Source organism: Stegodyphus dumicola, chromosome X2 (assembly GCF_044657685.1).
Source record: "Stegodyphus dumicola isolate Sdum_Otavi_A_Nest chromosome X2, ASM4465768v1".
Lineage (NCBI taxonomy): Eukaryota > Metazoa > Arthropoda > Arachnida > Araneae > Eresidae > Stegodyphus > Stegodyphus dumicola.
The window spans coordinates 182,310,116-182,335,218 of record NC_140781.1 but is presented as its reverse complement, the minus strand read 5'-3'; the positions used below and the strand labels follow the sequence as shown (position 1 = coordinate 182,335,218).

The window sequence follows — 25,103 nt, the reverse complement described above, 5'->3', positions numbered from 1 at the left end:
AGAGGCTTGCCACAATATTAGCACTGTAGACTTGAAGTTGCTGATGAATTTTGGCTGCTGCTCACTCAACATTTGATCACATTCCCCACAGACATCTTAAAAGGAATATTTTGTTGTGCTGGTACAATACCTGCACCACCTACTGGGGGGTCATCATGTTGTGTCATTTGCTGCTTCCCAGGCAGGAAATTTGAACAAGACAAGGTTTATTACACTTCTTTAAGCTTTTATTATCTTAATTTTTGAATTAAGCGTGACTTAAGTTATACCAACCTAAAATGTCAGCATATGATGTTACAGATAGATGGCATCAATGTGTTGGCGAAGTAACTTATTAAAAATTTGGAAATTGATTGGCTGATTGAATAATATATTGGTTACTCGCATAGCCGTAATTTCTTTTCAGTATAGGACAAGTGTTCACAGCATAAATTACTTCACACAGAAACAGAAATAAGACATCTTTTGCACAAAATCAAAAAGATTAAAAAAAACTGCTTGTTCTGCATATGTCCATAAATGGAAACGAATTCTTAACAACGAAATTACATGGAAATAAAAATGATGATTATAAGAGAAGATGTCGTATACAGAACAATAATTATGATCATAACCCTTTAAGTGACATTTAAAAACTTAAATTATTGATGATAAAGAATATATTAAAAGTAATTTCTTTGTATGATAAAGCTAATATTTTATGTAACTACATATACACTTTTCCTGCAAATTTGAGGATATTAGACCAAACAGTTAATACATAGGGAACCTGTAATGAATTTAATGGGTCTGTTGTAGAGTTATTATGCACTTACAATTTCAAAAGTAAACAAGCAATTAACAAAGTATACTTTTAATCATATTTATAACTTATAACGAGAAACTTTAAAAACAGGTATAGTAGCAAAAAATATCAACATTTGATTAACAGCTCAATATTATAGGTAAATTAGAAACACAAATTATTATGTTCATAATGAATGCAATAAACACATTAGTAGTGTCACATTATTAGTAGCTCAATAATGTGTAAATTTGAAAAGACATGTTACTATACACACAAGTCAAGTCAGCACTTTCATATTATAGAAGGTAATGAACCAAAATGATGACTTCAAACAGAGAATGCCTCTACAGAATGGAGAAAAATTACAAAATGATATATTACAGACAGAAATACCAATATGATTTACTGTAACCAGGTTTCAGATAGTATGAAGACCAGTCACTCAATTTCTTTTTTAAATTTCAGTTACGACATAAAATGTTGCCCATGTCTAACAGAAGTTTTGTGATATATGATGAAACTAATTAAAGAAGAAATGAATCTGTAGACATAAAATATGCTTTTATACAGCATACAGAAAACTATACTGCTGGAAGGAGGAAGATGGCTCTTTTACATCAAACCACATTGGAATTTAAAAAGGTCACACCTATTAAATCTATGCACAAAGAAATTTTACTGTACTGCAAAAGCAGATTATGCTACAGGATATTTCATGGCATCCCAATGTGAACATTAAACACCAAAAGCTCAAAGGCCACATCTATTAAGCCTATGGAGAAAGAATTCTTATTGTACTGAAAAAGCAGACTGTGCTAAAGGATATTTCATGATGTCCAAATGTGAAATTTAAACATCATTAAATAGCATGTAGAAGTGGAGAGGAGAACATTTATTTGGTCTAATAAATTAGCACTAATTACATCATGCAAAAGTTCTCACTTATGTAAGAGGAAACATTTATTTGGTCTAACGAACCATAGTACTGATTACGTCTCACTTAAGTACTGACTCATAGTTCTATCATAGTACTGACTACATCATGTATCACAAAACATGGCACTGATAAAATGAAACTATGCATGCATGAAGCTTGTGAAGGCATTGCTATTTGGTAAACACTGGCACAGGATTCCTAAGATTATTTCTCACACATGAGGACTGTTGGCAAGAGCTTTAGTTAAAAAGAAATAACCCAGCCTACTAACCATACCTCTTCAAAACAATAATCACCATAAAAAAGAAAATGCCATGCAATATCATCTGAATGGCAATAAATAGGCAAACAGAGGTACTGAATTACCAGCATTTCAAGCTCCTCAATACCTAACCTTAAATAATAATTTATATTAACATATTTTCAAGATGAATTTTAGCCTGTGAATTTACAATAGTAAATGCATGACTCTACAAGTAACCTTTAGATGATGAGCAACAATATATTTTATATCTGGTTACTTCTGTAACAAATGATTGATCATTATATTAGATAAGTATATATAAATATTTTCTTTTGAGTATATTAAAGCTTCTTATGTACACATATCATTTTGGAAATGAATCATTACCAAAATGACAGCTGTTGTCAAAGATAATGGCAGACTAACATAGAGAGGTGTATATAATATTTTATCTTCTCAGTTTTAAAGGAAGGTCATAAAATTTTACTTTATATTTTAAGAATAACTTGGCTGACTTTTTACATATCAATTTTAAATTATAAACATATAAAATTCCTTTTATACGAAATGCAAGATTTTCAATATAGTTAATAACAAATTACAGTTCACAAGTTTTTCGAATACTTTCTTTGCATTAAATGTTGTAAGACTCCTATGCATACATTTTATTTATTTTATAAAAATACCTATAAATAAGATACAAAAAGGCATAAATATGACTAAAATATACAACGGCCAGCTTACACATTATATACATATATCATACAATAGAAAGATACAGGTTGTATCTTTCAAATTCACACTAAAGCAAACAGTATTCTGTAGAGGAACAACTGATCCCCAGATTTTATCCATCTCACTCCACGTGCACATTGCACAATATTAAAATCAGAATGAAACTTAACTAAAAAGGAATTATTTCATAAATGCGATTCTGCAATTATTAAATTGTTACAAATATGACTCTACAATTTTAAATTTTCTGATTTTCATTTTCAATAAAGCATACAATAAAATATATAGAGGTTCTACCTCAAGACTATCAATGATGCCTTTTCACATGTTCTTCGATGTTCACTTTTTAACCTACTTTACTCTACGATGTTTAATTTTTGACTTTTTCAAGCACAGATTTTGATGTATACTTGTGTTTATTAATAATAGCGCCATTTATGTTACCTCGTAATTTTTAGTTTACTCACTAAAAGGCAACAGTGCAGTGAGTACAAGAAATTAACAGGGCTGTAAAATTAAAAAACATTTGACAACGGTGCAAAAATTTTTTAACCCTGAGAGCTATTAACAGCATTTTCCTATGGCAGATCCAAAAACTTATAGTGTAGGTTTAAAGCATGCTAGATTATGACAGCATCATTAAAGAGTACCTATAACAGCATACTATATGACAAAAAACAATTGCAGATAAAAAATAAATACTGCAAAATGTAACTTTTTTGAAAGCAGATTCTTATGCCTATATTCAAAATTCTAAAAGTGCTTCAACACTTTTAATTCCATACCTGCCAGCCTTGAAAAACTGGGAGGTTTTTAAACAGTGGGTCTAGGAGAACTTTGAAGGTCTATCGGCTCAGGTCATCAGCAAATGTGAATTCCATATATCTTCAAAGTGACTTTTACTTGGATTCCACCTTCCCTTGAATATGGGTCCAGTATTGGGATGTGTAGGAATGTTACAAACATCACAACAAACAGAATTATAATATATGAACATGGAAAACTGGACTCTAAATTGGGAAATTAGTCTTATGGTCACTATATACATACGAGTCCTGCAAACTTGACCCATTGTGTACTGAGAGGGTGATGAATTACTGAAAATGTCAACTTTTACAGAAGAAAGAATGGGTTATTCATATATTTCATTCTACACATAGATCAATGGCAATGTTATGAATACTTTTCCCTTTGTCCTGTTTCTTTGGGCATGGAATTTTCATATTAATTTGTTTTCTTTTCTTCTCATTTGACATTTTCACTGGCAAATACAACACAACATTAGTAAACCTGGTTATGTAAGTTGAGAAACTTTATCCAGGTTGAACTGAAAGTTTAGCTTACAGTAGGATAGAGCCATAAACCATCAGATAAGGCTGCTAACAGCTAGCAATATAAAGGAATGCGAGAGGATATCAGCTATTTTACTTTTTCAACCACTTTCTTATAAAGTAGAAAAATGGAACAGATCAAAATTTTTATATAAAAAATAAAATCTGATACCAAATTCATTATACAGGTTCTAAGAAGTAGTATCTTAGATAAAGAGAAAGATACAAAAATTGCAAAATTAGACTAACATAACTAATCTTTTAACAGAACAGGAAAATATACATTCATACACAAAAATATGAACTCTACAATAATACAGTAATTAAAACAGTATACAGTATACTGTTTACACTGTACAAGCAATGTTAGAAATTATTACAGTATAGTCAAACTATTATTAAACTACAACATTACTTGAAAGATAATACTCTGTTTGACCAGTAGAAATAATTTAGAAATTAAAAAAGTGATTGTTAAGTAATTAGGGGTTGAGTTTGCAGGACTCTAATACATTGCTCAGATAAAATAGATTAGATTAATACGTAATTCATTGTTCTAAGCTTTAATTTTATGTATTTTGCTAGTTCAGTTTGATTTTGGAATTTTTTTAAAATTATATACTAACGAAAACCAAAGTAGGAAAGAAGTCTTTCATTTATCAGTGATTTTAAATACACAAATAAAATTAACAATTAAAGTGTATGTAAATATGTAATAAACTTAAAAAGTGCTCCATTTAAAAATTTAAAGCAAATTAAATATAAATATTTACCTCTTACGTATTAGTCAAATTTTGAGAAAAATGCTCTGTAACAGATTTTAAAAAAAGGTCAAATAAAAATTAGAGAAATCAGTCAGAAAAAATGCATCTTGTTCAGTTTCAAGTTTCATTAAAATAAGATAACAAAAACCTTAGCTTTTTTTAAGAACTTGTTATCAAAAATTTCTTCACAGCATTTCCTTTTCCTTGATCATTAGTGATCAGTAATACTTGAACTTTACTTCAACAATCTTATATCTGAAACAGTAAGACAAAGACTTAAGAAGGTTTTAAACAACCTGTTTATTAAACTGAATATACGGCACATACGGTATAAAGAACACACCTTGTGCCACAGATAAACCAACACTTGTGGTGACATAAAATAACAGGCACTTAAATTTAAACATTGATAAAACAGTCTTCAAACACTAAGATACAGGCTGGTTCAAATAATTTACTAATTGTAAGTTTAAAGTATTGGCCGTGAGAGAATGCAAAGCCAAGAACATTTAGATAGAACTGGCAGAATTCTATAAATGCTATCACATATTGTAACAATGCTATGGCAAATGCTGTGACTGCCAGAAGCTATCTCTCTGCCTAAGATTCAAAAGCCCTAAGCTTAAATACCCTAAATACTAATTTGTCTTCTGGTGAAGAATAAAGGAAGAAGTAAAGACTAAAATCACAACTGATTAATTAACATAAGAACCTTAAAAGGCTAACAGTAAAACTGAGAGGTCAGCAGCTCTGTATTTCAGTTCTCGGTTCTTGATGAGGCATTTATAATAAAATCATTTAATTGTTTAATGAACTGGTGATGTTGGAAATTAGGTTTAATAAAAATTACATACATCCAATGGTAGGAATTGATTGATAAGTAGCATTACTATTACCATTAATGCCTCAAATACCTGGAAAGCCATTAATACATAATAAGAGAATATAATTCTTTTCATATTTTATTAGTTGTGCCTAATAAAGAAAACTCATAAAAGTATGCTAAATAATATCTGTCAGACAGGGAGTATTTTAAATCTTCAGACCTAGAACTTATGCACACTATAACCTCTCACCTAATAACAAAATATCATTTTATGAGTAAAAGATAAATTAACTAGACATTATTAAAAGTAACATTTAAGGAGAAAGGATTTTCAAATGAGAAGCAGTATTTTTTTAAGAACTGGATGACAGCATGAAGGATTATGATTAAAAAACATTTTGCTTTATTAATTTGATGATTTAAAAATCCTATGGATTATTCTAAACTACTACGTTTCCTTTGATCTCTTGTTCACCAACCAATTGGCATGATGGTAAGACAGCCAGCTGCCATGGCCTTGGGCCCAAACTGAATCCACAGAAGCATGGATGTTTGTAAGTGTATACTGCCTCTCCAGATTAGGTCCACTTAAAATATTCTCAAACAGAAAATCCCTGTTGGCTGGGAAAGATGGGCAGAAAGCCCTTGAATCCATCCCTTTGAGCATTTTCCATAAAAATTGGGACAAAGCTGCAAAAAATCACACTGTCACCTACAAGGTACCCAAAGCCAATGAGAAGTAAAACTCTTGACTCTTAAAACAATAAATTTCTAAGATCAGAAAGTACATAGAATGCCAAAGAAATATTTAAAAAATTTCAAAATTGTCAATGCTTTGCTAAAAATACAGAGCACCTTCAAAATCTGATAAGAGTTGACAGAGAATTATTTTTATTTGAGTAAAAATGTTCTGACAGTACAAACATATAAACTCAAAGAAAATGAACATAACAGATAATTACTATCTCACACATTAAATAACCTACTATTTTTGACACAATAATACATGCTGGCAGTGAAATCATAAATATTTATTTGAATTAAATGAACTACAACTCAAACTGTTTTTTAATGCTGCAAGTTGTTCTTCACCCAGTTTGATCTTCTCATCCAGTTCTTTATAGTCTGATAACAATCTAGCTTTCATACTGATAAAATGATCACAATCAGCATATTCTTCATTAGTAAAATATTTTTGCAAGAAAACTGACACTTGGTTATTACGTTTGTCAATATTGGCTTTCAAGTATGAAGCTTCTTCATATTGCTGCTTCAATTTATGATATTTTGCATCAAGAATTCGCTGTAATATAAAATGCAATTTAGTTACAGAAGAGTCAATGGTAATTCAAAGAGTGCAGAAATGGAAGATGCAAGGTTATTATATAAAATATAACAGAAAATGAAGAAAGAGACTTTCAATATTACCAGAAACAATATTCTACAGTTGAATGATATGTTATTTCTTGATTTCTACTGTATTACACATAATAAACATACTTCCTCACACTGTTCACGTTCCTCCTTTCTTGCGTTTTGTATCATCACGACCACGCCAGGAAAGCCTTTTCGATCATGATTTTCCATTATCTAGGTGTACTATATCTCTGCTGAACGTTTGTAACGAATTTGCTGACACACCCTGTATATACTCAATCACTTACCCGGCTTGCTCAGCCTTTTCTATTTTTATTCCTATATGTTGGTAAATTGTGCGTTTTTTTGCTCTAAAATTGATTGACTTATGCTTTCTTATGTTCTGGTTAAAGCTTTTATGCCTTTAGTTAATCTGCATTCAACAATTTAAAAGTTTAAGTTTTGCTAGGCCTAATGTGCCAGCTGTTTGTTTACACTTGAAACTCAGTAGCGAAGTGAATTAAGTAAGCTGGTGCACCAACTTCTGAGTCTTCTTGCCCAGTGGAGCGAAAACGCAGCTTTAAATTTTTATGCAACAAAAACTGCGTCTTTCTGCCCATTTGCCAAACTGCTTGTTTTTGCATAGAAACTAATTTTAACTGCAAAAATTGCTTTTCACTGCATTTGATGTTTTAGTTTTCTTATTTTATAATTTTGAATGAAGATGTTTTGAGAATTTACATATTTTTGCCTTGCCACAAAGTGAGAACTGAATTGAATGAATAAGAAATAATCTCTAGTGAGTCTAGAAAATAAGTTAAAATGAAGTGCACGAAAAAGTGTGCATAATTTGATAGGCCATACAGAGAAATTATATGGTGTCCACATAAGTTTCTTTTTCTTTTATTTTCATAACACATGAAGATGACTGATCTACGTACAAAGAAATTTCATAATTACAGAATTTTTTAATTCAAAAAATAATAGAAGATGATAAATCTACACAGCTTGAGATACTAGGCTGTGAAGATGTCAAATCATGAAAGAAATAATTTTCATAAAGGAAGTAATAAATTTCATAAATTCGTAAAGGAAAATTCATTAAATTTACAATAACAAAATTGATTTCTTTTTAACTTTTCTATACAGAAATATATTATAATTAATTTAAACTTATACAAAAGAAAAAGATAAAAAAAGCATAATAATTACCTTTAAAATTTTTAAAAATTTCTATGTACAGTTGTTTTGGAATTTAGTATGCTGTCGCTAGGCTTCCCCTTCAAATGACAATTATTAATAGAATTTTAACAAATATGATATAAATGAAATCTTCCATTATGATGGCAATGCCCCAGTCATCACTCAACAGATGGCAAAATTTGTACTTAACCAAAATGGCAAAAAATATGCTATTTTGGCTATGACTCACATTTAAATTTCATGATATGGTTATTCAAGAACAGTCTTTTGAAGAAATACGATAGCCGCTTATTCAGCTCTTGGCAAATTTTGAAACAGTAAAAGTTTATTCTATTCTGCTGATTTTGTCACATAATATTCATAAACCAATTTTTTCCACTCTGAGCTATCTAAAATGTTTGTATTCCTTCTGTTATTACATTGTTATCAACACTTCATAATACAGTTTAAATATTAGATTGAACCAATGATTCTGCTAGCAGGAAGTCTATCACAATCCTTTCACATGATTGGGATCTTTTGAGATTTTGCAAATATCACTTTCATCCCATCAATACAAAATAAATATATTTTTCAGAATTTCTATTGTAACAGATAATTTTTCATATTCCTATTTTTAATGATGCCTTTGTTATAATTTAAGTGGTAATATACTACAAAATCTAAAATAGAATCTTCAACTTTGACTTACTCCTTAAGATTCCAACTTTGAATTACTCGTTAAGATTGTGATTTCAGCTTTTTCACTGATAAATGACCAAACCAGCAATTTGATACTGCATGTAATAATTTATATTAATGAATCTACCAATAAAAACTGCATAATGTAACAGCAATGAAAGACTCTACAATATGAGCTATTTCATGGAATACATTTATTCTGCACACAGAATCAGAGAACAAAGTTATAAATGTGCATTCAAATAATAAAAGATGAACAGAAAATTAAAAAAAAAAATATTTTTCTGAAATTAAAACAGTTTTATGCTCACTTCAAAAGAAAAGTATGGTCTGCAAACATGTTTTTTTTTTTTCATTAAATTTATGTATTAACAACAATTCAAAAACTCAATTTACATATATAATATAAACCAAATTCCATCATTGCTTGAATCTGGAAGATTTCAAAATCATGTTACACAAGAAAAAAGTTTCGTTAAGTTAAAAATAAAATGTTTCTGAACTTAAGAAAAAAAAAAAAAAAAAAAAAAAGATAAAGCAAAATTGGAAAAAAAAAAAGTAATAATACATTATATTCAAATTTACCTTTTCTTCCAAGGAAACATCAGATGGCAATATTAACAGTGCATTCTCTGCTCTAGCTAACCTTCCAGACAATGAAGACAATAAATTGGTAATTTTTTGTAGCTCTTCTACATGAAGTTTAAATTTTTCTACTTCATTAGGCTTTGCTATCTTTTCCAATTTAGAAGCAAGACTGTTACCAAGTTCATCATTCTGCTTTATGTCTTCTTGCAAAGCTATCCTTTCTAATCTCAGAACATCTAACTTTCTAGTAAGTCTTTCTATCAGTTCTTCCTAAAAGACATTATTGAAGTATGTATCTATTGAGAAGTATTTATTACGTGAAACAGTTATCAGTACATTAATAGTACGTAAGTTTTATTTTTAATGAAATACAACAACTTTCACTTTAGGTAAAAAAGTTGTAATTTGTGTTATTGTTATAAGCAATATTAACTTTTAGTACTATATCTTAGTTTATTTTCAAGAAAGTGCTTGTATTGTATGTGAAAGATTTCAAACTAAAATATATTGATACAGTAATTTCATGTTTAAAATTATGGAGAGGTAAGCAGTATGAAAAGCTAGTCCTCACGTAAGAGATCATTACGTAGCATTTCTGAAGTCATTTTATGACAATGTGCTTATGATTTTGATATGCAAACTAGGCCTTATGCTCTTTTTGAGATAAAACATTTTTAACTAATTATTTACCTTTTAAGATACCCATCAGATTAAAAAAAAATGATTCTTTACTTCCCTATTTATCCAATTTTCATAAATTTTTCACAGCATATTAACTATCATTGTACTCATTAGTCTCCAAATTATGTCATTAGTTTTCATATTCAAAATACAATAAATGCTGCCACGATGAGCACCTCCCTAAGATGAACACTTCTGAAAATGACCAGCATTTCTAAAAATGTAAATACATACTAGTACTAAATTTCACTCCTCTAAAACCACCATCATCATCAGTCTATGCATGGTCATCTTTATAACAGAACATTATAACTTTTCTTCATACATAGGCCTGCTTTGGTAAAACAACTGGACTGCAATTCAAAGCACAGAACCAATAAAACCAATAAAACATGAACCAATAAAAACATGATTAATGCTATGAACTCATCCATTCTAGTTTCAGCTGATGAAGCAGACAGATCGTCTGCAAAAGCTCCTGTATAATTATTTGAGATTAAATGTGATTCCAGCATATCAAATTAGAGTTTTGATCTTGTTTTTCCCATCCTTTTAAACATATGTGCCAGTTTATTTTTATATACTACATTATGTTCACTTAGGCATGTTATGGCAATGCTTCCACAGGCCACATCAGAATGATAATTTAAATTAAATTAATATTAATTTTAAATTTATTTATTCATTTTAATATATACATTTACTTATTCATTTTAAGAATTAATCTATGCTCTGTATTAAAAAATTCACTGGCCTAGAAAATCTGTTTACAAGCAATAAAAAAAGATTAAAGAGTGATTAAAATTTGATAGTAATAAATTTATTTACAGAACAAACACAAAAAATAATTACATATATCATAGCATCCTTTACAACTGCCTGGGCAGCAATGCATGAGAATATTTGACCTGGTACTAACTTGCAGAAACATCAGCTGCTGTCCTCCAAAATTTGCTTTCACTGCTGCATGATCTTCATTAAAATTGGCCTCACCAGTGGTTGCATGTTTAATACTACTCAATATGATCAGTGGAAGTTCAACCTGTGGGATTTACACATTCTATATGCAGTTAATGCCAATATGAGACAGTTTCCCATAGAAGTCCTCCCCTTAGGAAGATAGCTCTTGTGAGCTTTGCCATATTCAGTTAACCTAACCTCACTAGAATTACTATCCTAGGCCTGTTGCTGCTTTAATAATGGTTTCTGGCATCTTATTGGAAACATCACCCGACTGTGATTTTTTGCCAATTAGCTACTTTTGACTAATCTATGGCTCTTAAAATTTAAGTCTGTGCAATTTTGCAAATTTTCTGCTACTCCATCATTTTTCTGTGCTACTTTATTTTTTTAATATATCATACAATGCGGCTATGTGAAAATACCATATCCATTAAAATTAATTATAAATAGAAGGCAATAATTTATTTAGGCTTAAACAAAAGATGAAATCTGGCAATCCTGCAATCACTACACGTGAGCATATTATGTATTCAGATTTCAGCACTTGTTAGTGTTTTTATTGGTTTGATAAAGTGATTTGTTTAATATTTTGGTGTTCTAAGAGCAGGCTTGGAAAACTGAAGTCAGATTATAGAAGCAGCATTAACTTAAGTATGAATTATGAGATACATGAAAAAAATCTGGACCACCTTTCAAAATGGCAATGTTTGAGAACTGGTTAGCAGACAAATAAAAAAACCTTATTCAAGCTATGTAAATGTGAAATAAGGGCGCATAAAACTGATTTAATGAAGCATAGTATTTCTTTAAAGCATACTTTTTTTTTTTAAATTCTGCTTCACAACAGTAAAAAAAGTTCATTTGAAAATATGAAGAACATTACTCAATTTGAAGTGAAACTTTCAGTGTTTACTGCTTGCCATACATCCGTATAGTAGTCCCTTGGCCATTTGAGTAAATTTTTGATATCAAAATGCCAGCAAATTTCTTATCTAAGATTTTTATGTTTACACAGAGCAAAATGCACAGCATTCCTCCCCAAAATCATTTCAGCTGAATTGCTCAAAGAAAGTGTATGAAATTAAAAAAATCAACATGTTCTCTAATAATGGATGAATATACTGATGTTTCATGATGCAAGCATCTCTGCTATTGAGTATATTATAATACAAATGAAAACATCAAAGCAATTTTAGGAGTCTGAATTTGTAGACTAAAAAATTAAAGTGGCATCAAATTTCTAAATAACACAAACAAATTTAACAGCAAAAGACCACAGCTTTTTTTCAGTATTCAGAATCTGATGAACAAATAAGTTAAAAATCAAAACAAAAAATTAATTACAATATTAATAATTATAGTAAAAAGTGACTAAAAAAATAAGAGGATAATTCAACAGAATTAAATAATTCGGATATGAAGAAGCACTTAGCAACAGATATCAACATATTAACTACAAATTAACAACCTAAAATTAACTGATAATTAATTAAAAGAAAAAAAGGATAGTTAAATAATGAAAAATCAGCTATATTTTTTAAGGATTTTTGTTAAAACAAATACAGTCAGTCTTTAATCCGGACTCGTCGGGACTTCAGCGATTCCGGATTATAGATCATCAATTTAAACCTGGTAAGATGGCATGCAGAAATTATAAAATTAAAAATATGAAACTGTAATTTGTGAAATAAAGAGCATTTATGATTTCAAGGGTATCAAAATTTACAAAAAAAAAAAAAAAAAAAAAAAAAAAAAACTTAATATTTATTTGTTTACTTTATTAAACATTTCTTTCAATGTGCGCATGCACAAAGCATACATTACGCATAGTCGAAATTAGAAAATTGCAACCAAAAATTTATTTGATGTGTATTCGTGATATTTATAATGATGAGGAATTTGATTTAAATCATATCAAAGACGGAGTACATCGAGATGAAATACTACATTTAGTACGGAATTATAAGCTGAATAAAATAAAAACATCTGCCCTGAAGATAAGGATAGTGCTGACAGATCAAATTCCAGTTCATGGCGTGCCGCGACGTTTTCCCCCACCCTTACAGAGCAGTGTGAAATTGATAAGCAGATTTCGGAATGGTTAGAAAAACAAAGGATATGCCTTTATCCATTTTTTGCAGCAATTCCACTTTGATTGATGGGCATCGAAACATGCTTTCGTTTGTAGATCCTTTGGCAGCTCCAGCATCGGAAATTCTTTTTGACATAATCGAAAGTTCAAGCTTACTTTTATAAAATTGCTCTAACAGTCTGCAAAAAATAATAAGCCAGATCCAATTTGAAGATTAAGGAACAATGCAATCTGCAACATTAACTGAAATAGATAATTTTAGCTTAGCTTATACCATGCGTTATACATTAAACACACATGTGTAAGCACATTATGCTTTTATGCATGTGCAGAATGTTTGTAGCTTTGAGGTCCGGATTATAGATCATGCTGGATTTTGGACGTCCGAATTAACGACTTTTGACTGTATATAATAAAATAACCAATAACTTAATCATCTGTAACTTATGAACCCACAGTGGCTAAATTTATGATAATGTCAGAGGCCATGTGACTCCTGTAATAGTACAACACAAAAATTAAAAAAAAAATTAAAAAATTCTGGCACATCATGTGTTACTTTTCGATTCTTGACCTGCTACTTTAGCTAAACAATTTCTGCCAACACTGCTAGATGGCAGAGAATTTCTCAATACCACAAACCTGCACCTGCAATTGTTGGTGTAACCTGTCAAATTTGCATAATTGGTTCTACAGAGACTGGGATGTGCCCTGACAAGCATTCCCATTAGCTAATGCAAATACTACTACATATGCAGCTCAAACTGACACATTTGCCAAGAAATGCACCTTAGATGTGCTTCCTGTGCATTTTAGATACAGTACATATTCACTAGCTATGCATTTTCTGAGACCTGCAAGGTCATTGGACAATTTTTCTAGATACTAGATACAAAAGTCGCTTTGGCACAGAGCAGAATTCAAATAATAATGCACTGAATGCTGCAAATATTTAAATGTGCACAATGATATTGTTTTGAGAGACTTATAATCCTCTATTCTGTATACAAAAAATTTTTAATTACCATAAATTAGCAAAATTAAGCTGCAAAATGTTATATGAAATCAAAATACAATATTGTTTATTTTACCTCTTTATTTGTAAGCTCTCCACTATTCTTCATAGTTCTTTCCTGATGGTACCTTGTTAAAAATTTTGCCTTCGGTTCTGAAGTGGTGAAATATGCACTTGTAAGGGGTAAATTTAAATTATGCCTAGTAAATATAAATACACTAGATATAAACACTGCAAGTATGAATTAAAAGGGAACAGAATGCATACACAGACATATTTACAAATAAAGCAACTAATGTAACATATAAATAACACTACACCAATACTATTAAAATGATACACCACTAGGAAAGACAATTCACTTAAAATTTACATGATTTATATTTTTAATACATAATTAGTCATTTATTTTTTTCACATAATCATTCTATTTCCGCAAGCTCTGGGAGAAATGTAAATGATTAGGAAACACATACATACATTATATGCAAGAAAACATCTCTGGAAGTAGTACAAGGAGGGGACAAAGAAAGTTGCTGGACTTAAGTTACTGGAATTAATGTTTGCTTGCTATTCTTGTGCAGTGACAGTTTAAATCATACCTCATTGAATGAAAACTATGGTAGTCATGTCAGCAGGTTGAATGCATTAGAACGTTGAATGCAATGAAACGTTTTTGAATGCATTAGAACTATAATATATAGAAGCGCCAGACCATTTTTCTAAAAAACTGGCAATCATGTAAACAGACTATGAACAGAGTGAGACAAAAGACAAAAAAAAAAAAAAAAAAAAAAAAAAGGAGTGAGTGTAGGAGATACAAATTTATTGACATGAAAATCTCAATAGCCCATTCATACAATCTAACAAAATTTTTTTAGTCTAAAATCAATGACAATATGGTTCAATACTTTTCTCTTAGCACAGATTATTCAAGGCACAAGCGAGTCTGATCAATCCTAATCTACATGACTTTTATGGGTAAATCACTGTTTGACTCATTATCTGACATCTGCATATCGCTTTTGACAGCAATACTAACTTTAATAAAATCTATAAATGTATTTTTTAACAATTTGCAAAATATACCTAACTTATGGTAGGTAATGAATGCTAAGCATTTAACACAATCCTAATGCTATTTCAGTACCACTGATTTAAATGGCAATTATTCTATGATAATTAAACTCCTTCCTGTCGTTCTGTAATTAACTTTTCAAGGTTAGTTTTCATAATTCTAAATTTGATACTGGTGCATTTTTCTTTTATTCGTATTATAAATATTTTATAATGTCATCAAATTAATGACACAAATTAAAAAATAACAATTTTTGCTAGAAGTATAAATGCAGGTAAATAATTTGCATAGGTAATGCATAGAAAATTTGACATTATATAAACCAGTATTTCTAATAGTGCTATAAAAGTTAATTTATATAGCCATACAACTGAAAATTCATCATAAACAAAGGATTAAGCAAAAGCTGACAGTAAATTATTTAGTTGAAAATAATAGCCCCTCTTTCTGGCATATTTTTGCTGCAATATTTAATAGAGTTTCATAATTGGATTTTTAAAAAGTGAAATTTCAGAACAACAGGAAGAAGTTTAATTATCATACAATAATTACAATTTAAATCAGTGGCAAACTCAAATAGGACGAGGAAAATGCTAAATGCATAATCTGAAAGCAGCTGATGGGTCCTTTCTTTAATGAATGGAAGTACAGTTGACTCCCATACAATGTGGGAGATGCATTCCATGTAATAAAAAACTGCATTATATGGGACATACATTATCAGACCAATCTCACACACCTCATTCCCTTTTCAGGGTTGCTACCCAAATAGGAGAATGAAATTCCCTGAACTTTTTCAGGTTTTCCAAGCATGTTTTAAGAAAATTCCAGTTTATTCGTGAGTGCGCATTGGCTGAGCTGAGAGGTAAATTATTTATGGTACCAGTTATGGTATGGCAAACACAAAAAATTGCCATTTACTTATGACTTATCCCCAAAGCATTACTATTATAACTGTAATAGGAGTTGTTGGTTCACTGAAGATTGAGATTAGAATCTGCCCAATCCAAATTAAAAAATGTTTTCTTTTGCAGACATTTTGCTGCTGAATGCAAGAAAAAAATTTATTTAATGATATTTTAAAATAAATTCAGGTAATTTATATTTATTTAGCAGCATACATAAGCAAAAAATAAGTGCATTAAATTTCGTGATGGTATATCATACTGCTAGAATTAGTTTCAGGAGTATGCCAGAGAAAATTGCCTAGAATTTTAAACCATTATTAACTAATAAAAAATAAATTTAGAAGGAAGAAGCCACATTAAATGATATGGATAACATTAAAATCAAGTTAATTATTTAAACATTAAAAACTGAATTACAATAATCAGAAGTATTTTGGCGATTATGATTATATTAAATAATTAGCCTAGATGACTGATTACTATTTTTTTATTTTATAGCAAAATGACAAAAAGGCATTTTTAAAAAAGAACAAAAAAGTTTAAAAGATTTTGTGGTTAAAAATCCTAGTATACAGCACAGCCTTGGCACGATTTTAAAAACTGTCTCCAACACTAAAATGACCTGCCCATAAATGTCCAGTTTAATGCTCATCATAATGCCGCCAAATTTTGCGTGTACAGTCAAAAGTCTTTAATCCGGACCTCGAAGCTACAAACTTTCTGCACATGCGTCAACACATAATGTGTTAACGCATGCGCATATGCATCTACGCATGCACATAATACGTTTACGCATGCGCGTTTAATGTATAACGGACAGCATAAGCTAAGCTAAAATTATCTATTTCAGTTAATGTTGCAGATTGTGTTGTTCCTTAATCTTCTAATTGGATCCGGCTTATTATTTTTTGCAGACTGTTAGAGCAATTTTATAAAAGTAAGCTTGAACTTTCGATTATGTCAAAAAGAATTTCCGATGCTGGAGCTGCCAAAGGATCTACAAACGAAAGCACGTTTCGATGCCCATGAAACAAAAGTGGAATTGCTGCAAAAAATGGATAAAGGCATATCCTTTATTTTTCTAACCATTCCGAAATCTGCTTATCAATTTCACACTGCTCTGCGGGAGTGGGGGAAAATGTCACGGCATGCAATGAACTGGAAGTTGATCTGTCAGCACTATCCTTATCTTCAGAGCAGATGTTTTTATTTTATTCAGCGTATAATTACATACTAAATGTAGTATTTCATCTCGATGTACTCCGTCTTTGATATGATTTAAATCAATTTCCTCGTCATTATAAATATCACGAATACACATCAAATAGTTTTTTGGTTGCAATTTTCCAATTTTGACTATGCGTAATGTATGCTTTGTGCATGTGCACATTGAAAGAAATGTTTAATAAAGTAAACAAGTAAATATTAAGTTTTTTTTTGTAAATTTTGATACCCTTTAAATCATAAATGCTCTTTATTTCATAAATTACAGTTTCATATTTTTAATTTTATAATTTCTGCATGCCATCTTACCAGGTTTAAATTGATGATCTATAATCCGGAATCGCCGAAGTCCCAACAGTGTGGATTAAAGACTTTTGACTGTACCATATACTAGTATTAAATTGATTTTGTTTTCTACGAGAATGGGAAGGTATGATTTTGTTTTGTACGAGAATGGGTATTTTGTTCCACATGCACATGTGAATCTCTCGAATCTAAGGTTACTGAAAAACAAAGTTGCTGAAATCTTGGTTTACCTTCCTAAAAGACAATCTGATTGGCACTGTGAAAACTGGCTCTATGCCAAATGCTCGAATAACACTCACACAATAAATAATTCAGCAAGAAAGAGATTGCTTGCAACCTTGGCATTACAATCACTTTTTTGGGGGACCGCCATATGAAATTCCTCGACTTTTCCAGATTTTGACTAAAATATTTCAATTCCCTGACTTTTTGTCAATTTTTGAATTTCCTGACCTTTTTCTGGTTTTTCAGGGAATGTGGTAAACTGCCGTTCCATGGGCCATGATGTAGTTTTCTCACTGAATGTCTTGGTGCGTTGCAGCCGCCACCATAGCAACCACAAAGAGCACTTGGGCTGCATCAGGGGAGTGAAATTTGCACTGGAGCGAAATCTGAACAGTAGTGCTCTTAATTGAAAGTTATCACATATTGCTAATAAGATGCAATTGATATTTAACCATGCATACTGAAATAGAATACCTGTGAAGTTGAAAGAAAAGCATATACCTCCGGATGACAAAACCAAAATTTGGAAAAAATTGAAATCTGGTACGAAAGTGGCAGCCATTGCTAAAGATTGAACTTATGAGAGTCAACAATACGAACAATAGGACACAATGAAAGCAAAATACGAGCCATATTATCTAGTAATACATCTTTATTCAATTAAAAGTTGCTCGAATAAGACATGTTGGTGACTAAGATGGAAGAATGTTTGATTACATAGAGTAAAGACTGTCACTCGAGAAGTATACCTTTAAATAGTCTTGCCATAAAACAAAAGACATTTAAATTTTACCAGTGTTTAACAGACTCTGATGTTGTTTCATCTAAAGAACTGCATAAACCTAAATTTAAAGCCAACATAGGATATTTTGAGAGCATCAAGAAGAGATTTTGTTTGCATAATATGAGAATTATTGGAGCAAATGCATTAACTGATACAGCAGCTCAAAGATTTTCCAAAAATTGCTGAGGAGGGCAATTACATAGCAGAAGAAGCCGATAAAGTTGATGAATTAGCTCTGTGTGGGAAAAAAAAGTCTGGCAGGACATATATTGCAAAAAATTACTTTTGCTTCCAGTTTCAAGGGATCAAAAGACAAAATAACTTTGGTTTTGTGTTCTAATGCAGCTGAAGAACATGTAACTGCACCGATGTTAATTAAAGGCACATTAAATCAGTGTGTAATGCAAAACGTAGAAAAATCAATGCTTCCTGTTTACAGGCAAGTCAATAAAAAGGCATGGATTACATGCAAAATGTTTTGAAACTGGTTTTATAAAGGTTTCATACCAGAGGTCGAAGATTATTTACAATAAAAAAATATTAATATTACAGTTTTGTTACTAATGGATAACCTGCCAAGCCATCCTGTAAATTTAAATCCTCATGTTAAAGTTGTTTGTCTGCCACCCGATACATTAATTCTTCAACCACTGGACCAAGGGAATATACAAATATTTAAAACTATTTACTTACATACATTGGAAACAATTAAAAAAAAACTGATTGTAATTAAAATGCAATGATTCCACAAATTTGGAAATCATTTTCAATACTAAACTGTGTACAAACAATAAACAGTACTTTTCCGTTTTGCCGGCGCAAACGATAAAGTCGCCAATAATGGTTTAACTGATGCCAGACGGAATATCTTCACTAGTAACCTTTTATGCCTCAGTTTCAAAACAAGTTGAAGCCATTTCTTATCAGATTGTTTCTTTCAATACTGGCATACAATAATATATAATTTTTACACGATATTTAAATTTTATCCCCTAAGACAATTCACGGTAATTAAGTCAATTAGAACGCAATTATACCGCTCACCTGAAGGCAAAATCAAGTGTTAAATTCATCAATTCTAATGAGAATGCACTAGCGAAGTAAAGCACTGCGGTTTTACATAATTTCTGAGTAAGCAATTCGTACGAATTGAAATAATTCTTGCATTTAAACTTGTATTCCAAATTAAGATTTAACTTGAAATTAATGTAGATAATTACTGAGAGAATTAGAGTTTAGTAGCGTAGTTTAAGTGAGATGAGATCACTTGGGGTCACGTGATACGAACCGGCGAATCAGGATTTTGAACCATGAAATCATAGTAAATTCTTAAATTAATGTCTTTTTACAAATTTATTGTCTGTATTTTTTGGCTTTTTACAAAATTTTAAACCATATTGAAATGTTTATGCCTTCAAAATAAAAAAAAATTCTTAGAATTAACATTTTTTATGTGTATACTGTATGTTGTCGCCAACAAAGTCTGCTTGGTGAGATTTGCGCCGGCAAAACACTAAAGTACCCAATAAACATACCTTTTAAAGAACTGAAATCTTCAACCCTCAATGTCAGGTTTAAAAAGTTATAGCCAAATGCCATTATTAGAGCAAATTCTCCAAAGTCATCAGAAATAGATGTAAACTGTGTAATAACTGCTTGATAAAGTATTGGTGGAGAGGGTTTTTTTTTAATGTGAATGCGACAGATATCACCGAATTAATTACAATAAAGACACTCATGAAATCAAATTAACAGAATTAGCAAATTGTTCTCATTCTGCTAATGAGGAGGAAAACTCAGTACAGACTTTTAATGTGACAAAGCATGAGTTTAAAATACATAAATAAAGGTTTACAAATAACCAAAATGTTAGAAACACATCTCATGCAAATTGATCCATCAATAGAATGGTTTAAGGAATTTGAAGGAAAACTGAATGATTGTCCATCCCCATACTTTGAACCTAAAATGATCTGGAGAAAGAACTGTTTTTATGTAATGATAACAATCAAGACAAAACTAAGGATTATTCAAGCCATGAATCTGTAAAATTAATATTAAGAATATGGTGGTATTGGAGCTTATTTGTTGATACTTCTGATAGTGAATAAATGTTAAATAGTGATTACTATTAATATTATATACTATTTTTAGTTTTATTTAAAGTTGTATAATGCTAAAATTATTTCCCTCTTATTTTCAAATGTGTATGGACTCCTGTATAATGCACTCCAGTATTTTTTATAAACCACTACATTTTTCAAACTGTCACCTTCACTGTTCATATAGTATAAACAGGTAAGTGCACACATTTGCTTTTTTAGCACAAAAATCAGAAACTATGAAAAAAAATCTCAAATTTATCTTAAGCATTATACAGGACTGTTTATAGCACTGTACGAGTACTAGTCGCAATTTTTTGATTGCATTACAGGAATTCATGTTTTATACAAGCACATTATATGGGAGTCCACTGTATACATTATCCAGGGTGTACCGTAAATGTTGCGACAAACTTCTAGGGAAGGTAAGGCACATCAGAAGGTTTAAGATTTGGTTCGGTTGGTTTATTAGATCACGGCAAAGCATTCGAGGGCTATCTGCCTTAAGGGAGGAACGCCTTCATGGACTTTCTAAGGGAAACTGGCTCATATATATGTTACACATGGGAAAAAACACGCAAACACCCATGCAGCCAGCCCGTTTGCGGGATTCGAACCTCGTACCGAACTACCAGTGTTCAGCGACGTTAACGCTCGGCCGCTGGTAGGCAGAAGGTTTAAGAATGGCATAGGAACCTATACCCCGAAATGTCAGGGGTAAGTGGTAGCAGAGGTAGAAGATGGGAAAATAAGCAAGAGTAACATTTATTGGATGTGAATACAAATGGTGTAGGAGAGGTTGAATGTTACAACAGATGCTCGAAGTTTACACCATCAGACGCCAAATATGCCTGACACATGACGGACCATTTGAATGCCGCGAATTATTTGATCTTTCTGGAGCAGGTTCTTCCCGATTTGCTTGACAATGTTCCACCAAATGTGAGGTGCAATATGTGATTCCAAAATGATGGGGCCCCTGCTCAGTTTGGACTGGATGTTCGTAGCCATTTGAACAGATCATTCCCGCATCGATGGATTAGGCATGGCAGACCAGTTCGCTGGCTCCCACGCTTACCGGATTTATCGAGCTTTGATTTCCTTTTGAAAGAAGCTATCAAAAGTGTCGTGTAACATGAACCTGTTGTGTCTGAAATCGCTGATATTTTTTCATCAGTTTTATGTAAACCATTAGCATCAATTTTATGACCTAAAAATTGTATCTCATCCTGAAAAAATTTACTTTTTTCTAAATTTAATTTCAGTCCATGAGTTTTACATTTTTCAAAGAAATTTTTTAAAGTATTTAAATATGTGTCATCATCCACCCGTTATCCGTGCATCATCCATGAAGACCTTGCAACCTTCCATTCCGTGGAATAGTCCGTCTACATAACGTTGCCAGATTGCCGCCACTGCATTTAGCCCAAACATTAACCTCTTATATAATCCTTTCTGTGTGCTTATTGTTAGCTATTTTTTAGTCTCAGTGTGTACTTTCATTTGTAAATAAGCATGTTTAAAATCATTTTTTGAAAAATGCTTTCCCCCTCTCAAACATGAAAATATTTCCTCTATAGTCAGCAAAGGGTGTCGACGTGTAACAATATTTGGGTTTACTGTCACCGAGTAGTCAGCACACAGTCGTATAGAGCCATCCGACTTAACTACTAGTACTACCGCAGTTGCCCATTTCGAAGTTTCAACCTTTTCGATTATACCCTCTTTTTCCAAGCGATCAATTTCTTCGTCTATCCAGCCCCTTAACGTAAATGGTACTTGCTAGCTCTACAAAATGTGGGTGAAATATTTGGCTTCAATTTAAGATGAACCTCATAATTTTTTTCTCTCTCCTAATTTTCTGTCAAAAATCTCTTTATATTGTTCCAATAATTTATTTAAACTACTCTTTTGAGAGACAGATATTGCCTTTATTGCGGACCAATCCAAATTTATTTCTGAAAGCCATTCTTGACCAAATATTGTATCAAGGTTTTCTTTAACAATGTAAAGGCTTAAGTTTTTTTTTTTTTTTTTTTTTTTTTTTTTTTTACCTTTATATTCTATTTTAGTAAATCCTAAAGGTATCACTTTTTCTCCATTATATGTTCTAAATACCAGACTTGTATTTTTAATTTTCTTTTTCGAAATTTTCCGGAATTTTTTAAAACTCATTACCGATACTGCAGCCCCTGTATCCAGTTCCATAGCTACCGGTTTTCCTTCTATGTTCACTTGGGCCATCATGGGCGGTTTTCTATTTTTCACCTCACTGGAATGTATGCTGTTTATAGGAACTGTGTTTTCATTTCCTACATCAAATTGTTTTTGTTTTGCTTTCATTTTTTCAGCATTGTAGCATGTTCTTTCAATGTGCCCGATTTTCTTACAAAATCTGCAGATACTGGACTTAAATTACAAGAATTTTTATCATGGTCAGTACCCATACATTGCGAACACATTTTGCCTTTAGCGCTCTAAGTTGCGAAGTTTTGTTTTTCAAACTTTTGTTTTGGAGCGACTGACTTAGATTTACCTTTATTCCTGGCACTAAATTCCTTAATTTCTATTGGTTTCCCAATTATTTTATTTGCACCTTTTAAAACTGTTTCAATTGCCAAAGCTATTTTTAAAGAGTCATCTAAACTGATATTATCCTGCTCAAAAATTCTATCCAGAATAGCCCTATCTCTACACCCACTAACAAATACATCCTGCAACATCGTATTTAACATGTTCTGATCGTAAGCACACGGTATGGCAAGTGACCTTAACTCTGCCACATACACACTAATTGTTTCCCCCTTGTGCTGCTTTGAATTAAAAAATATATGTCTGCTAGGAATTATAACTGGTGTAAGTTTCTTAATGTGCTTTTTAACACATCATAATCTTTATCGGAAGGATTATCAGGAGCTAGAAAGTTTTTTAAGACTATACATTTTTTCGGAAAAACTAGAAATCAATACTTTCCCACGCTTGTCCTGTGGAACATTTTGTATATCTAAATAACTTTTGAATCTCTCTAGAAATGAGTTCTTTGTGTTCATTATATTTTTCAAACTGAACTGAAAGTTTCGAATTGTCCATTTGTGGAGTAATAAGTGAAGTCTCTCCATTAGAGCTCTATTCTGCATTATTAACTCAGTTACAAGCTGCTCCATGATCTTCCAAAAGAAAAAATGATTATAAAAGTTTTATCTTGAGCCGTCTTCGAGGAATCCCCTAAATCCTTAGAGATAGCAGTATGCGGATTTTTTTAAAATAACACATCCTCATCGCCAGCTACCGTGTATCCTTTGGTGGGTAATTACTTCACAAGATACACTCTTTTAAACTATATGCTACTTTTATTATATATACAAAATATACCATTACTCGCATACACACTTATATCTATAGCTACTCGCATTCCAGTTCTTTCCTTATTACTGCATGCGCTTCGACGCTTGGTGATGTGCCAGCTTGAAGTCCGATTATGATATACCCCATCGATAGTTCTCAATATACCAGAGATCTCGAGGCAAGACTGCCTGCACAACAGCAACAATCAAAGAAACTTCTGGTGTGTTTGAACATGCCCGGCAATAAATGGTCCGTTTGTGTCAGGCATGTTTGGCGTCTGATGGTGAAAACTTCAAGCATCTATTGTAACATTCAAGCTGTTCTAAACCATTTGTATTCACATCCAATAAATGTCAAATTCATCACTCTTGCTTTCATTTCCCATCTTCTACCACTTACCCCTGACATTTCAGGGAATAGGTTCCTATGCAATTCTTAATCCTTATGATGTGCCCTACCTCCCCTAGAAGTTTGTCACATCATTTACGGTACACCCTGTATGTATGTAGCAAAAATATCATACACCTTCCGTTTCGCAGTTCAGAAAATTTCACAACCATGAAAAAAATAAACTGGAAAAGCTAGGACTACAAATGCTTTAAAGCATAATCTGAAAATTAAGGACATAATTTGTAATTTCAGAGGAGGGCACACATTTCCCAGCAAATAATCACAGTTTTTGGTGCTTAGTGGAACTTCTTGTGTGGGATATGACGTGCCTACTGAAGCTTCTCATCTGGGATAAAACAGTAGTACTGAGAGAAATCAGCATATAAGATCCCCAGGCTTGAATGCCTCATATTACAAATAAAGTTTGTAGAATTATTCTTACAGATTATTTTTCAAAAAATGTTCATTAGAATTCAGGGAAAGAAAGTTTGCTATACAGACTTAATCCTAGAATCAGTGCCAATTCCTGTACATTGTA

General features: G+C 31.5%; 1 protein-coding gene across 2 annotated transcripts in view; it reads right to left on the bottom strand.

Annotated features, from left to right (window-relative positions):
• Nucleotides 1-837: 837 nt before the first annotated feature.
• The window catches only part of LOC118184028 (uncharacterized), a 53,290-nt gene continuing 29,024 nt past the window's right edge, over nt 838-25,103 (bottom strand). The window contains exons 7-9 of one of the 2 annotated variants that reach the window (XM_035353662.2): nt 14,280-14,403; nt 9,450-9,722; nt 838-5,053 (exon numbers count right to left, since the gene is read on the bottom strand). In XM_035353662.2, the coding sequence (XP_035209553.1) occupies nt 5,048-5,053; nt 9,450-9,722; nt 14,280-14,403 (403 nt within the window). In that variant the 3' untranslated portion in view covers nt 838-5,047. Of the gene's footprint in view, nt 5,054-5,079; nt 6,928-9,449; nt 9,723-14,279; nt 14,404-25,103 lie in introns of those variants that run through there. The other variant, XM_035353661.2, reaches the window with a different exon arrangement.